We start from the raw sequence: 17,243 nt of genomic DNA on the forward strand, positions 1-17,243 counted from the left end.
TCTCGCTTTATTGGCCGAGGGAGCCGGCGTACAGCTTCCGGGTCATGGGGCCAGCATGACTAAGCCGCTTCTGGCAAACCAGAGCAGCGCACAGAAACACCATTTACCTTCCCGCCGGAGTGGTACCTATTTATCTACTTGCACTTTGATGTGCTTTCGAACTGCTAGGTTGGCAGGAGCAGGGACCAAGCAATGGGAGCTCACCCCATCATGGGGATTCGAACCGCCGACCTTCTGATTGGCAAGTCCTAGGCTCTGTGGTTTAACCCACAGCACCACCCGTGTCCACTTTTTCGTGTAACACGTCATTAATCTGTGGAACTCACTCCTGCCGTAGACAGTTGTAGCCACCTACTAGGATGGCCTTAAAAGAGGATTGGACAAGTTTATGGAAGATAAGACTATCAATGGCTACTATGTAAGGCGGATCTCCCTAATTTGCACTGTCCAAAACAACATGCAAACCTTTATACAATCATCCTTCCCAATTTGCACCTCTCCAAATTTTGCAATGCAGTTCTCCAGCCAACTAATGTGTACAAAAATCACACATACTAATGCAGCGTGTGCATATAAGTGCATATATTCACGAAAGAGCGTAGAAAAATGCATTATATTTGGGAAAGCTACTTGCAGAAATTTGTGTAGTCAGAGAAATTCGGACTAAAATGCTGATGGATTTTCATGAGGACTTTTGTTGTTGTTAACAAATTGCGAACTGGTATGGAAATGTGGAAAACTGAAGTCAAGAGAGGAAAAATGAGAAATGGAGAGAATCAAAAAATGACAGATTTGCCCATCCCTAGATTTCATGCAAATATTTAAAGCCAGGTAGGTTATTTGCTTTGACCCCCTTCATGATTTCCTGTTCATTTTCTTTCTTCTTTACAGGTCACACAGCGTCAAGAACCACTGGTCAGAAATTGTTAACTTTGTGAGGCTGCTGACGGACAGATTTGTGAGGTGGGCTGCTCTCCTTATGGTTTCTAGGTTTAGTTTTGACACGAAAGATTGCAAAACAAATGCTTTGATGTGTAATCTTCGGTTGGAAACCATTCTCAAAAGAATTAGGCACAGACATGCTTTTCGTTCACATAAGGCGCCTTATGACAACATCACATTCTCTCAATGTATTCGGAATGCAGTGCAGTGCTGATAAAAATACATCGTAAAGAGTTCTGAAATTCCTACTTGTTTTTGTTTCGTATGGTTTTTGAATCACATAAAACTCGGGTGCAGAATCTTTTTAAGCCTGAAGCGCACATTCCCTTGTGGGCAATCTTCCAGTGTTGGGAAGTAAAAAGTCTTGTTAATGTATGGTAGGCTATGTTAAAGCAGAAATTTCTACAAGCACGTCTTTCAATTCATGCAAGTAAGAGGAATTATCACAGTTCAAGGATGTATTCCAGCCAAGGAAACACACTCAAGCATGGAATGGAACAGGGTCAGTGAGCAGGGTGGCATGAGAAACGGGGTGGCCTGTTGTTGACTTGTGGAAGTTCATCACACCTCAACCTTTGGGGTGTATCAGCAGAGGATTCAGAGCCCCAGCAGAGTCTTCAGAGATTTCCTGCTCCCCGCAGAATAGCTTCTTCGAGAACCCCCAGTTAAGGGGGAAACTCCTCTCCCACACAGATCAAAGTAACAAAGTATGTGTTAATGATATTGAGACAATGTGGACACTGGAGTCAAAGTAGTAGTAATAATAATAGTAGTAATAATAATAATTTATTTATACCCCGCCCATCTGGCTGAGTTTCCCCAGCCACTCTGGGCAGCTTCCAATCGAGTGTTAAAAACAATACAACATTAGATATTAAAAACTTCCCTAAACAGGGCTGCCTTCAGATGTCTTTTAAAGATAAGATAGCTGCTTATTTCCTTCACTTCTGAAGGGAGGGCGTTCCACAGGGTGGGCGTCACGACCGAGAAGGCCCTCTGTCTGGATCCCTGTAACCTCACTTCTCGCAATGAGGGATCCGCCAGAAGGCCCTCGGCACTGGATCTCAGTGTCCGGGCTGAACGATGGGGGTGGAGACGCTCCTTCAGGTATACAGGACTGAGGCCGTTTAGGGCTTTAAAGGTCAGCACCAACACTTCGAATTGTGCTCGGAAACGTACTGGGAGCCAATGCAGATCTCTCAGGACCGGTGTTATGTGGTCCCGGCAGCCACTCCCAGTCACCAGTCTAGCTGCTGCATTATGGATTTATTGCAGTTTCTGGGTCACCTTCAAAGGTAGTCCCACGTAGAGCGCGTTGCAGTAGTCCAAGAGGGAGATAACTAGAGCATGCACCACTCTGGCGAGACAGTCCGCGGGCAGGTAGGGTCTCAGCCTGTGTACCAGATGGAGCTGGTAGACAGCTGCCCTGGACACAGAATTAACCTGCACCTCCATGGACAGCTGTGAGTCCAAAATGACTCCCAGGCTGCACACCTGGTCCTTCAGGGGCACATTTATCCCATTCAGGATCAGGGAGTTCCCCACCCCCACCCGCCCCTGTCCCCCAAAAACAGTACTTCTGTCTTGTCAGGATTCAACCCCAATACATGGTTTTGAACCTTTTATTCCATGGTTGCAGTTTCCAGCATTGTGCACTGAAGGCAAAGCTGCATATATTGCACGCACCTCCAGTCGCATTGCACGAGGAGAGAATTTAGTGTCCGACACAGAATTTTGCAGCTTTTCTTCTTTTGCTTTCGCAAAACAGGGTATCTAACATGGTGCCTGCCAGATATTTTTGGATTACAGTTCCCATCATCCCTGACCAGTGACCATGCTGTCTTGGGGCTGTTGGAAGTTTGAGTCCTGCGACATCACAAGGTTACCGTTTTGGCTGTTCCTCTTCTGGGCTTTGCGCCTGGGGATATGGCTTTGAGAATATGCAGGAGGTGTCTGTTGAACTATTAGAAGCTGGTGCTTCTGTCAATCTTTGTAGCACCTTGTTTTTCTCCATGGCTAGCAGAAGCAGGATCAATTGTGCAATCTAAGCAAATGAATGCAAAATCTGCCTGTTCTGCTAATTCTGCTCTTCCTAATACTTTGTGCTGCCCAGAAATCAGAGGATGATATTAAGAACAAAATATAGACTATTTCCAATCCTGGTTAGGCACTGGGAGCGTGGGAAGTAGCTGCTCAGACCTTGTTGCAGTTAATTGTTTCCTATGGAAAATGCGATACAGAAGGCGATTGTCAGCTTGACCAGCTGGCGAAAAGTCATGTGAACTAGGCAGGCCCTAATTGCATATTGCTAGCATCTATCTTCCTAAAGTCAAAAAATGAGTTTTCTGTAGAACAAGGAACGGAATGCAGTTGAAACACACACACACACGGTAAGTTAATAAAAAGGATCTAATTGGTTGTTCCAAAGAAGCCATGTGGCTCAGGCTTTCAGTTACTGGCAAAAGAGATGTTTATCTTTTCCAAAAATGATCTGATTGGCCATTCCAAAGCCTTTTGGTCATCCTTTATTCCAGCCAAGTGGCCTCACCCTTCCACTTTGTTTGTTTGTTGCTGAATTGGCTAAAATAAAAGTGATTTGGCTGAATCCTTTGATGAACAGTTCTTAACAGCTTAATAAGATTTCTTCCCTCCCCTCCCCCCCTTTAAAAGAGAAATGGGACTACTTAATGGTTGATAAATGCTGCTCAGCACAGCATATGGTGAAAACGCGGAGCAGGTTTCATTATAAGAATTAGATCATTCCGGTATGAGTTGTACATCTGTTTCCCATTTTGCTGGGCTTGAGAGATGTAGGTCTGCAGTAGCAGCACAACACACGTTTTCTATCTTTTTAAGAGCCTCACAATTGCAGCGAGAATGTTTATTTTTTTAAAGTATTCCTATGCTTCCTATCATGACAGAACTTCTGCATAGTGGAATTTAAAAATGCGGAAGAAAGAAAAGTATTTGGTAATGAAATTGCGTATCATTTTTGATAAGCCAAACCCACTGAAGGAGCTACTTAAGACGATGCCTTAAATTTGAAAAACGAAAACAAAACCAGTCCTTCACTATTATTCTTACAGATCAAGGATGAGAGTTGTAGTCCAAAACGTTTGCAGAGAACCACCTTGGCTGCCACAGTTATAGACACTTCTAACACCAGTTCATATAACTACCTGTTTATGTATGGAGACAAATTCAATAGAAACTAGGAGAGGGGCTGAGGCTGAGCTGCAATAGAGAACATCATTTGCACGAAGAAGGTCCCAGTTCTGCCCCCAGCATTTGCAGGGAAAGAGCTCTATTGAGTGATGGTTCCAGTCATTTTGAGCTTAGGGTGAGGTAAGAGAAGGCAGAAGGGGGCAAAGTTAGATGGCTTCTTATAGCCAACAAGGTGCAGCATCTCCTAGTTGTTCAGACCAAAGAGCAATCCTGACCTGGGAGTCTTTATAGGGGCCAGAGTGACTGTGTTCAGATGTCACACTAAACCATGGTTTGGTGCAATATGCGTGAGCAGGGACAAGCTGCAGGGAGCCTTGGGCTCACTTTCTCCCTTCCCCTCTGAAGTCAGGAGAAGAAATTCAGAAGCTTTCACTTCCACCGCAGCTGGTTATATTGTCCAGGCGTTCTAAACACAGTAGGGCATCCCAGAACACAGTTCAACCACTAGCAGGATCCAATTCCATATGAAAGTGTGTATTAAATTCTCATTTTAACAGAAAAACCATTCTTATAAACTACAGATATGTATAAGATAAGGTTGGCCCTTTGGCAGCACCTCAGAGGCAGTGCCACTCCGGACAGCAGCTGCTGGGACCCATCGGTGGAGAAAACCCTGTTACATTCAGATCCTGCTTTTGGGCTTCTGAAAAGCATCTGCCTGGCTGCCTTGAGAACAGGGCACTGGTACAGATGAGCTTTTGGTCTGATCCGGCACAGCTCTTACGATTATGCTGTAGGTCAGCTGAAATACAGAACTGCTGAGCAAGGAGGGAGATATTAGATGTTAGCTATTTCCTGTGTGGGCTTTGTGTTTACTCGGATTCTGTCATAAAGGTTAAGATGGAGAGATCCTCAGAGTCCTGTCTTGACACAGATCCCATTGAAACGCACGTGGGCGCAGCTGTTTGATTTATGTCTCTGAGATGGATGTTTTTCTTTGTTTTTAAAAGCAACCAGATGAGGGTCTCCTTCATCGTGTTTTCCATGCAAGCAACGGTCATTCTACCATTAACACAAGACAGGTAAGCAAATTGCAACATTGCTTTCCCCCTGAGTTTTTTATGCTAGTAAATACTATTTTAAGTGACACTGAATTAAGTTGGCCCTGAATTAGGCCTAAGGCAATTTCCCCACCGGTAATAAAATGGTGGTTCCTTTTTAATCACCTGAAGTGTTTCTTTAATAGTACAGTTTTACCGTTGGTGAGGAATTCGCTTTAGGCCCGATTCAGTGCCAATAGTGGCTCCTTGTTATAAGTAATAAGGACACCTTTCAAAGACCCATAGAAGTTTAGAGTTGGAAGAGACTCATACAGTGGTACCTTGGGTTAAGTACTTAATTCGTTCCGGAGGTCTGTTCTTAACCTGAAACTGTTCTTAACCTGAAGCACTACTTTAGCTAATGGGGCCTCCTGCTGCTGCCGTGCCGCCGGAGCACGATTTCTGTTCTCATCCTGAAGCAAAGTTCTTAACCTGAAGCACTATTTCTGGGTTAGCGGAGTCTGTAACCTGAAGCGTATGTAACCTGAAGCGTATGTAACCTGAACCGTATGTAACCCGAGGTACCACTGTATAGACCAACTGCCTGCAATGCAGGAATCACAAGCAGCCATGATGGGCGGTTGCTTTCAGAATGCAGGATTATTTATTTCCTGTTATTACATTTATACATCCCTTTTCCTCCAAGCTCAGGGTGGTGTAGATGGTTCATCCCATCCCATTTTATCCTCACAACAGGTAGGCTAGGCTGAGAGGCAGCACTGGCCCAAGGTCAACTATTGAGCTTGGTGGCTGAATGGAGATTTGAACCTGGATCTCTCCATATCCCTATCCAGCACTCTAACCATTGCACCCCGCTGCTCTTAATGCAGCCTTCAAGGATTACTCTGCCACTTCATTCTACTGCAGGTGATGCTTCCTACCTTGCAGTGTTAGAATCATAGAATCGGAAGGGACCCTGAGGAACATCTAGTCCGGGCTTTTCCAAACTTGGGTTTCCCGCTGTTTTTGGACTACACTTCCCATCATCCCTGACTCCTGGTCCTGCTAGCTAGGGATGATGGGAGTTGTAGTCCAAAAACAGCTGGAGGAGACCTAAGTTGGGGAAACTGATCTAACCCAACCTCCTGCAATGCAGGAATATACAGCTGTCCCTTACGGGGATTGAACCTGCAACCTTGACATTATCTGTGCCATGCTGTATCCAACTCAGCTATGTTGGAAGGATTTCCAGGACAAGGTATGTGAGCACTGCAGACTCTCTAAAGTGCAGTCTAAATCTGCGTTAGCTGGAGATGGCGGTAGATTAATTGGGACTAAGCCATCTTCCTCCTTGTTCTCGGTTGCAAGTTTGAAAGACTTGTTGAAGCAATTGTTAGGAGGGGTAGGCAGGGTAACTGTTGGGGATATAAATGTGCCTTCTCTGAAAGGCAGAGGTGTGAGATTCATGCACATATGTTGCATTGAGAGGAGACGTTCTATTTGTAACCATTCATCACATGCAGAGCAGCCTCCAAGTTGCCGTCAACGTGATTGTCCTTTCCTCCTTTTGTCTTGAATTCTAAGACGAGTCTCACAGAACGGGTCTGTTATTGCAAGGTGTCCATCTCTTAGGAACTGGCGTCGTTGGTCTTTTTGTTTTTGTTTCGCCTTTGTTTCAGCAAAGCATCCCCTATACAATTGTGTAAATCTCAGCTTTTGTTGTTGAAATATGTTTGGGGTGAAGGGCAGTTGGTCCCAGGGACTGAGATGGAATTCAGAATGTGGTTCTTTATATATATATATTTCTGGAAGAAAATCCAGAGTCGGGGGAAAGTGTGCCTCTGGTTATCAGTTTCTGGGAACTGCAGGTGGTAAGACTGCAACTGGGATCATAGCCTACTTGTGGGCTACTCAGCGGCATCTGTTGGCCACTGTGAGGCTAGAATGCTGGACTAGATGGACCTTTGCTCTGATCCAGCAGGCTATTCTTACGTTCTGTTCCAGAATATTAGTGGACAGATGGCAACCTGCTCCCCCCCTCTTGCTTGCAGAATCTTATTCTTTCTTAGATTTTCTTTTAAAAACAATATATATATGTTCATTGGGCCCCAGAGCTGAAATAGGTCTGGAGGTGTCAGATTGCTGGGAGCTCTTGGTTGTATGCTGGATAAATAAAACTGAACTGATTGTACAAGAGCTATTTTTTGCGTTGCAAAATCTGTTTCAGAAAGACTGGAACTTGATTTGTCGTTTGTTTCTTGGCAGCAGAAGCGCTGCGGGGCCTGTGGACATGCTGCCACTCATTTCTGGCAAGCACAAAGTGTCTGCTTTGTAATCTGCATTCGTACATAATCATTTTCAAGTTGTTTTCAATAGACACCAAGTGTAAAATATTTTGGATTAAACAGATTGCATTAACTTTTACGTAACTTGCTCAGCTGCCATCTATAGTGCACAGCATGTCTTCCGCTGAAACCAGGACTGCCAGTACGGATATAAATTGCTTTGTGCAATTTTCCCCAGTCTTACCTTTTAGATTTTGGCTTAAGGCTTTTATGGGTGAGGAGCGGGGAAGGGATCAATGGTGCCTCAAAAAATCGGCATTTGCAAATGTGGGTGTTCGGTTCCAAGGGTTCTGCATATACCTGAAAACCCATATACTCAAACCCTTGGATCCATCTCCGCATGAGCATCCCATAGCATCTTGGAGCTGGTGGGTTGAGCAAGCCTTGCCTGGTAAGCAAGACAGAGAGCTTGAAAGCTCTTTTTGCACCAGGAAAACCTTGCATGCATTTAACTTGCACAATTTCAACCGTCTGGCTTTCAACCATGCAAGGTTAAAATTGCACAAATTAAATGTGCATCAGATTCAATTGAACTGGGCAGAAAAAGATGCAGTTCTGAACGCCTGCTATCAGGTATTTTTCCAGCATTGCCTTTTCATGAGAAATGTATTTCTGCTTACAAAATTTGGATTTGGGGGTCCACTTTATGCTAGGGCTGGGCGATACCTGGTTTTCAACATGAGAGACTGATACAGTGGTACCTCAGGTTACATACGCTTCAGGTTACATACGCTTCAGGTTACAGACTCCGCTAACCCAGAAATATTACTTCAGGTTAATCATGGAACTTTGAAGTGTCAGGCATAGCTCTAATGGCTTTAGCCCAAACGTAGCAGAGTTTTCCTGCACAGCGAAGAAGCTAGTTGAGGTGGAAATGACTAGTCAGCTAGACTCAGAATAACTATTTACAGGATTTATTAAAAGGAAAAATAAAACCAGCAGAGTTTCTGCATACAAAACAAAGCAAAATAAATCCTTTCTTTCTCTCTCTCTCTCTTAACCACACACAGCACTCCTACTCCTAACACACCCCACATCACACTGTGCTAGCAATCCCTAGATAACAGAGTTGAGTGCTGGTCGTTAACCAATCAGAGTAAGTAGTTTCTAGGTCCAGCTGACCTTGGCTTTCTGCCAAGAGTAAATTGACACTGCCTTGAGTTAATTGTGTGAAGCCAGAATCTGTAAGTTTCCCATGAGAACCAATTAACAGAAACTCAACACCCCCTCACAGATTCTGCTGGACAATTAACATCAAATACACCTATGTAGGAGATTATTTTTCCAGCAAACCTAAACCCTTGCACATTCGTTTGTTCTTTACCTTTGCCAATGGTTTAGTTAACACATCTGCTACATTTTCTTCACTTGATACATAAGTACAGGTGATTACATTGTCTTGTACACAGCAACGCACATTTTGGTATTTTACAGAGATATGTTTGGAACGCGATTTGAAACCCTCTGTTTTACTTAAGGTTATACAAGCTTGATTATCAATGTGAACTTGTACTGGTTCTCCACAATTTACATTTAAATCTGCTAACAAATGCTTGAAATAAATCACCTCGTTGCACAATTCACTCAACGCGGCGTACTCTGATTCCGTTGATGACACACTTACAACGTCTTGCTTGCGTGACCGCCAGCTGATTAAAGCTCCACCGACCATTATGACCAGTCCTGTGACAGATTTTCTATCCGGCAAATTTCCCCAGTCACTATCACAGTAGCAACTCAACATTTCATCCTCTGAAGAATTTAATTGTAACATATAGCCAGTTGTCTGTTTGAGGTATCTCAGAACTTGTTTTACCCCTTTCCAGGCATTTAGTGTGGGTTTTGAGACCAATCTACTTAGTATGCCTACTGCATAGCTAATATCAGGTCTGGACCACTGTGCTAGATACAATAAACTTCCAATTACAGAATGATATACATCAGGATGTTCAAATTCAGGACTCTCGTCTGTATGAAGTGTTTTTATGAAACCTGGATCCATAGGCACCACTGCCCCTTTGCAATCCTGCATCCTGTATGTAGTCAGTAGTTGTTTAACTTTGTTCTGCTGACTAATTAGGCAGCTGCCATCTTGGGCCCAGCACACTTCCAACCCTAGATATGTCCTAACCGGGCCTAAGTCTTTCACTTTGAACTTACTGGACAATTGCTTGGCAAACCTTTTAGTTTGTTTATCTGTTTTGCAAGCATACAATACATCATCTACATAAATCAGACAAAACTCTTGATCACTGCCTGTACCACGTACATAAACACAATTGTCAGCTGTACTCTGCTTGAAACCAAATGACACTAAGGCCTCATGGAAACATTTGTTCCAAGATCTTGCAGCCTGTTTAAGACCATATAGAGCTTTGTTTAATTTCAACACTCTATTGGAACCTGTCTCATAACCAGGCGGTTCGGCTAGATACAGGTCTTCTGATATTGATGCATGTAAATATGCAGTCTGGATATCAAAATGGTTTAACAGGAGTTTTCTCTTTGCTCCAAGCGTTAAAATCAGCCTTACACTGTCCCCCTTAGCAGTAGGGGAAAAAGTCTCGTCATAATCTTTTCCAGGCCTCTGAGAGTATCCTTGAGCCACTAAACGAGCTTTGTATTTGTACTCTCCTGTCACCAGAGGTTTAAGTTTGTACACCCACCTGCAGCCTACAATCTTTGCCCCCTCAGGCGCTGCTACTGGTGTAAAAACCTTGTGCTCATTCAGAGAGGACATCTCTTCCTCCATTGCCTCTTTCCAGAGCTCTGCCTCCTCTTTTGGTAACTTTAACACCTCCTGAAAATTCTTGGGCTCTGCAATTACACTAAACACATTTGCAGTATCTGGAGAAAAACGCACTGGAGGCACTCCTTTGTTTTGTCTTTTAGATCTTCTGGGAGAAAATTTTTCTTTTGACCCACTTTCCTCCTCAGAACTATGACCTCTCTTTTGTTGCTTAACAACTGGTCTTTGGGCAACTCCACTTTCTTGAGAGCTCTTATCTGAACTTTCCTCCCCCTCAGACTCTGATTCTCTATGTTTACCTTCAGAGTCATGAAGCTCCTGGGAAGGTTCAAACCAAACCTCAGTATTGGCATGTAGTCTCTCCCAGCCACTATGTTCACAAAAACTGGCATTCCTGGAGATCACAATGCCATTTGTCCCTTCAGCAAAGTGGAAACCTTTTCCCAGCTCCTGGTAACCCACAAACACTAACTGTTTGGTCTTAGGATCTCCCTTCTTTCTCATTTGTTTTGGAATTAACACCCAGGCTTTTGATCCAAACACATGCAAGTGGTCAATTTTGGGTTTTTTCTGAAACAATTTAAAGTACGGAGTTGTACCTATTGTTTGATGAAAGAGCCTATTTTGGAGATAACACGCGGTGAGCATGCTCTCCCCCCAATAAGACATGGGCAAATCAGCATCATCAAGCATGGCAAACATCATGTCTTGTAAAGATCTGTTTTTTCGCTCTGCAACGCCATTCTCCTCTGGGGAAAAAGCGTTCGTTTTTCTATGCCCAATGCCACGCTTTTGTAACCAATCTCTAAAAGCATTTGACATAAATTCGCCACCTCTGTCCGTCTGAATCCTTTTGAGTTTAATGGACAGAAATCTTTCCACAGATGCCACCCAGCCTTTAAACTTAGTGAACACGTCACCCTTATTCTTCATGGGAAAAACCCAAGAATAACGCGTGGCGTCATCCACAATTGTTAATGAAAAACGCGATCCACCCCTGCTTACAGCAAATGGACCAATTACGTCCATGTGAACCAGCTGTAGCGGTGACTCACTAACTCTGTCACTTCTGGGGTAAGAGACTCTGTGGGTTTTAACCTTTTTACAAACATTGCAATCAAGGTACTTGTTACAACTCTTTAAATTACCCCCATCAGCCAATTCAGACATTTTTAGTACACTTTTCCAGCAAGCATGCCCCATTTTCCTATGCAATAAGTGCACACAGTTGTCATGTATAGCTTTGTTATTCACTGCAGGCTGAGATTTACTGACTACTGCTGCAACTTGAGATCCTGCTTTAAGCCAAAACAAGCCTCCCTCTGACTTAGCAGTGCCTAAAATCTCACCAGCCTTCTTAATAATGCAACTGTCTCCTTCAAAATACACTTTAAACCCAGCTTTTAGCAAACAATCTACAGACATCAGATTGCTCCTTAATGACGGCACACAAAGTACATTTTGCAGGCATTCACGAAGACAAGGAACAAAAACTGCACCCCCCGAAATCACTTCGGAAGTACTTCCGTCTGCTAGAGCCACCTGGCTGCGCTGTGCTGAGTTCTTGGAAACAAACAATTCATCTGAATTTACGATGTGCCGAGATGCTCCCGAATCGACCACCCAGACAGCTTGTTTCTCATCAGCAATCTTGACCTCGGCGGTCACCAGTTGAGCCGACTGTTTTCGTTTGAAGAATTTCTTTTTACGCTGCTGCTGCTGCTGATCTCGTCTCTGCTCCTGCACCGGCCACTGAGACTTGACCAACTCCGGACATTGTCGTTTTAGATGCGCTGAAGACCCACATCGAAAACAACGCCTAACAGCAAACGCTGACTCCTCACCGGTACGCTGCTTTTGCTTCACCTCTGGCACGGCATGAGAATTCCTTCCAAACCGCCCGCCTGTAGAAGCCTCTGCAGCCAACGACCTTTCTTGCCTCTTCTGCCACTCTTCAATCAAACGCCCAGTAACGTAACTGATTGATAAATCACGCTCCTGTATGCCTTCTAGAGACAAAACTAAATTATCCCAGCTTTCCGGGAGAGAACTCAAAATAATAGCCACCTTCTCCTGCTGGTCTAACGCACAGTCTCTTTCCTGTAGCGCAGCAAACTTTAACTGTAAACTGTGTAGGTGTTCCTGCATTGTAACCCCAGGCTGTAACATTGCCTTGTACAATGCCTTGCGAATGAACAGCTTGGAAACCGCTGTCTCACGCACATGGAGTTCTTTAAGTGCTTGCCACACACCTCTAGCTGTCTTGATTCCCCTCACATACGGCAACTGGGAATCTTCCAGCCCCAAGACAATTGTGGCCCTTGCTCTTTGGTCTTTATCGAGGTCCTCATCATCAGGCTTCGCAGGAAACTTACTCACCACTTGCCAGAGACGATCCCTCTGCAGCACTGCCTGCATGCGTTCCGACCACAGCAAGTAATTGGAGTCATTCAGACGCTCAAAAGCCATCTGAACTGGTTGTGAGGCCATCTTGAGAGCGATGTCCCTGGAACCCGGAACCAGCTACTCACGACCACCGAGAGAGAAAACAGGAACCACAGCACCCAGCACTCACACGCTGCAGCTGTTGTCCTTGTGTCCGCTGCGTCACCAGCTCACCACAGTCAGGAACCAGCCAGTGTCCATCTGCTGCACCAACAGGAACAACAACTTCTGGAACTACTGGAACCAACGCCGTTGATGCTGACACCACCGCAACTCAGGCTGGCAGCACAATGCCCATAACCTCATGGAACTTTGAAGTGTCAGGCATAGCTCTAATGGCTTTAGCCCAAACGTAGCAGAGTTTTCCTGCACAGCGAAGAAGCTAGTTGAGGTGGAAATGACTAGTCAGCTAGACTCAGAATAACTATTTACAGGATTTATTAAAAGGAAAAATAAAACCAGCAGAGTTTCTGCATACAAAACAAAGCAAAATAAATCCTTTCTTTCTCTCTCTCTCTCTTAACCACACACAGCACTCCTACTCCTAACACACCCCACATCACACTGTGCTAGCAATCCCTAGATAACAGAGTTGAGTGCTGGTCGTTAACCAATCAGAGTAAGTAGTTTCTAGGTCCAGCTGACCTTGGCTTTCTGCCAAGAGTAAATTGACACTGCCTTGAGTTAATTGTGTGAAGCCAGAATCTGTAAGTTTCCCATGAGAACCAATTAACAGAAACTCAACAGTTAAGAACTTTGCTTCAGAATGAGAACAGAAATCGTGCTTCGGCGGCACGGCGGCAGCAGGAGGCCCCATTAGCTAAAGTGGTGCTTCAGGTTAAGAACAGACCTCCGGAACGAATTAAGTACTTAACCCGAGATACCACTGTATATTATCATGTCTGAAATAAGGGTGGAACTATGTAGAGGCATTGGCTGGTTTCAGTTTTCCCCACATTGTGATTTTTGCATAACACACACACACACACACACACACACACACACACACACACACGATTTGGGATATGTTGCCATGTCAAAAATTATGAAACCAATATCACAATATGGACTTCAAGTCGGTTTTAGACAAGATATCAATATGACGCCCAGCCCTACTTTACGCAGGTGTTTTCAGTGTCCAGTGGTACCTCGGTTTACGAACTTAATCCATTCTGGAAGTCTGTTCTTAAACCGAAACAATTCTTAAACCAAGGCATGCTTTCCCTAATGAGGTTCCTGCCACCGGTGCCCTTCCACCATTTGGTTTCCGTTCTTAGACCGAGGTAAAGTTCTGGTTTTGCGAAAGTTCATAACCCGAATTGTTCGTAAGCAGGGCTGTTCTTAAACTGAGGCACCACTGTATCTCATTGATGGTAGCCATCGTGGCTGGTACCAAAGGTTGACCTTATGTTGCATCTTCACCTTTGGGGACAGTAAGCCTTTGAATACCATTTTATGGCAATCGCAAGTGTGGGGAGGGTTGTTGCACCCAGGTTCTGCTTGCAAGCTTAGTATCTTGGTTGGTCGCTGTGAGAACAGAGTCCTGGACTAAGTGGGCCTTTGGATTGATTTAGCAGAACTCTTCTTCTTTTCTTAAGATCTTTCCAGATGGGATCAGGGATGCTTGAAGGATTCAGCAATATTTTCAATACAATGTTTAATAATCTTTTGCTCTCTTCTTCATTTTCAGGAACGAAATTCAGAGAGGCCTTGAAGAGCTGAGTAATGTTAAGCCAGGAGGTGAAACGTACATACATGAAGGAATAAAAGAAGTAAGTTTTCCTTCCCCTCTCTGTTAAATGATATAGTGGCTCATGGCTTAGTGGGTAGAGTATGAGACTCTTAATCTAAGGTCATGAGTTTGAGCCCCATGTTGGGCAAATGAGTCCTCCATTGCATTCCAACTCTACAAACAATAATTCTATGATTTGTTGCTGTTCAAGGTATCTTGCCCTTCTTGGGTCAATTGTGACATGGAATTAGTTACATATTTAGTTCTTGTGTGGCTGTTTTTTTAAAAGCAGGAGGGTGGATTAGATCAGGACCATAGCAGGGGCAATGGGGCAAAGCTTTTCTCCCCCATGGTCCCAATCCAGTTGCTTCCCCTCCTCCTGGTTCTATAAAACAAACAACCCCTCAAAAAACCCAGCCAAGCAAGGGTTGTGGGTTCAAGTCCCACGTTGAGCAAAAGATTCCTGAATCGACTTTGTCTAACTTGGCCACAGCTTAATGGGCCCTTAGCTCATTAGTTATTATAACTGTTAATAATTTCAACAGCCCACATCTCCTTATCTGAAATGGCTATATTCCTCTTGTGCCAGTTCTCAGCCCCCCAATGACAGTGATAAGCACACATTTTTTGTTTTTCAGGCAAATAAGCAGATCAAGGAGGTTGGAGCCTTGAAGTCAAACAGCATCATCATCGCTCTGACGGATGGACAGTTGCAAGGGTATATACCGCAATATGCAGAAAAAGAGGTGAGTGTTGAATTGAAACTGTGCCTCCTGCTTAGTTCAGTGCTTGCCTGTGTTGTTGTTGTTATTTATTAAATTTGTAAAGGAAAAGTTAAAGGACCCCTGGACGGTTAAGTCCAGTCGAAGGCGACTATGGGATTGCGGCTCTCATCTCGCTTCAGGCCGAGGGAGCCACCGTTCGTCCACAGACAGCTTTTGGTGTCATTGTTGCCAGCATGACTAAACCAGTACTGGTGCACAGAACACCATGACAAGCACCATAGCGCACAGAAACGCCACTTGCCTTCCCGCCACAGCAGTACCTATTTATCTACTTGCACTGGCATGCTTTCGAATTGCTAGTTGGCAGGAGCTGGGACAGAGCAATGGGAGCTCACCCCGTTGCAGGGATTCGAACCGCCGACCTTCCGATCGGCAAGCCCAAGAGGCTCAGTGGTTTAGACCACAGCGTCACCCGCGTCCCTATACCGTATACCCACAGATCCAAGGTGGTTCACAAGATAAAATCACAATATAAAAATCACACAAGATATAATCAAAATGGAAAGAAAAGCAACCCAATAACCGCCCCTCTCCAACACATTTTAAAAGGGCATTGGATCAATCAAAGGCCTCATTAAAGAGGAACGTTTTTGTCTGACACCTAAAGGTGTATAATGAAGGTGCCAGGCAAGTCTCCCTGGGGAAAGCATTGTACCAATGGGAAGCTGAAAAGGACTGTTCTTGTATTGCCACCCTCTGGACCTCTTGTGGAGCAGGCACATGAAGAAGGGCCTCAGAAGATGATCTCAGGATCTGGGTAGGTTCGTATGGGGAGAGGTATTGCAGTTCTGAGCTGTTTAATGCTTTATAGGTCAAAACCAGCACTTTGAATTGGGCCCAGAAATGAATTGGTAGCCAATGCCATCAGATCAGGACCTTGTTATATTCTAGCAAATGCATAAAACTTTTATTGATTTATTTCCATTCAAGGCAGAGCTTGCCAGGGATATGGGAGCAAGAGTCTACTGCGTCGGAGTCCTTGATTTTGACCAAGACCAGGTAGGGGCTATATTACAGGACACCATGTTGAGACGATAAACAAGTTGCTGGCAATGTTTGAAGATTTACGCACTTCCTTGGTATTGGATACAGCTTCTAGGAGACCTGCCCTGTATATGCAGCAGAATGAAGGTGCAAAATCCTTAGGTTGTCAGTAGGACATACCTCTTTTGAATTGTCCCTCCACCTCCCACCATGTTAAAACACACATGCCCCTGTGTCAGTTTTTAAATGCCTGCCCTAAACCTTCCTATTCCATCCAGGCCTATGTAGGCAATTAAGAAATGCATCCCTCCACAATGGTTAATTGATGTCTGTTTTTAACTTGTGTAGATGGATTTTATTGTATGGTTTTATGGTTTATTGCTGTAGGGAGAGCATGAAGCTCTTAATCTCAGGGCCGTGGGTTCAAGCCCCACAATGGGCAAAAGATTCCTGCATCACGGGGGGTTGGACTAGATGACCCTTGTGGTCCCTTCCAACTCTATGATTCTACGAGGAGCAGCAACAGAAAAGGCCTGTTCTCCTGTTGCTGCCCAGGGACCTCCCTTGGAGGCAGGACACAACTCTACAATTCTATGGTAGATCTCAGCTAGAGATGTAGATGTAGATGTACCGTATTTTTCGCTCTATAAGACGCACCAGACCACAAGATGCACCTAGTTTTTGGAGGAGGAAAACATGAACAAAAATATTCTGAATCTCAGAAGCCAGAACAGCAAGAGGGATCGTTGCGCAGTGAAAGCAGCAATCCCTCTTGCTGTTCTGGCTTCTGGGATAGCTGTGCAGCCTGCAATCGCTCCATAAGACGCACACACATTTCCCCTTACTTTTTAGGAGGGGAAAAGCGAGTCTTATAGAGCAAAAAATACAGTAGATGTGACAAAGCAGTTTGTGTTTGCAGTGAATCTTGCATGTAGGAAAACATTCAAAACCGTCATCCCCCTCCTGCAGGTTGGTACGGCCCATTCTGTCACCTCCTCATTCTGCTGCATGTAGAGGCCAAGTCTGAAGCTACCATCTGCTGCAGGGGTGGGGAAC

The 17,243-nt window shown here is 44.5% G+C and overlaps 1 protein-coding gene across 1 annotated transcript in view; it reads left to right on the plus strand.

Annotated features, from left to right (window-relative positions):
- The window catches only part of ANTXR2 (ANTXR cell adhesion molecule 2), a 156,687-nt gene that overhangs the window by 9,429 nt on the left and 130,015 nt on the right, over positions 1-17,243 (plus strand). The window contains exons 2-6 of the mRNA XM_053404324.1: positions 892-963; positions 5,118-5,189; positions 14,377-14,458; positions 15,057-15,164; positions 16,134-16,202. Coding sequence (XP_053260299.1) covers positions 892-963; positions 5,118-5,189; positions 14,377-14,458; positions 15,057-15,164; positions 16,134-16,202 — 403 coding nt within the window. The remainder of the gene's footprint in view (positions 1-891; positions 964-5,117; positions 5,190-14,376; positions 14,459-15,056; positions 15,165-16,133; positions 16,203-17,243) is intronic.

Source organism: Podarcis raffonei, chromosome 9 (assembly GCF_027172205.1).
Source record: "Podarcis raffonei isolate rPodRaf1 chromosome 9, rPodRaf1.pri, whole genome shotgun sequence".
Classification (NCBI taxonomy): domain Eukaryota; kingdom Metazoa; phylum Chordata; class Lepidosauria; order Squamata; family Lacertidae; genus Podarcis; species Podarcis raffonei.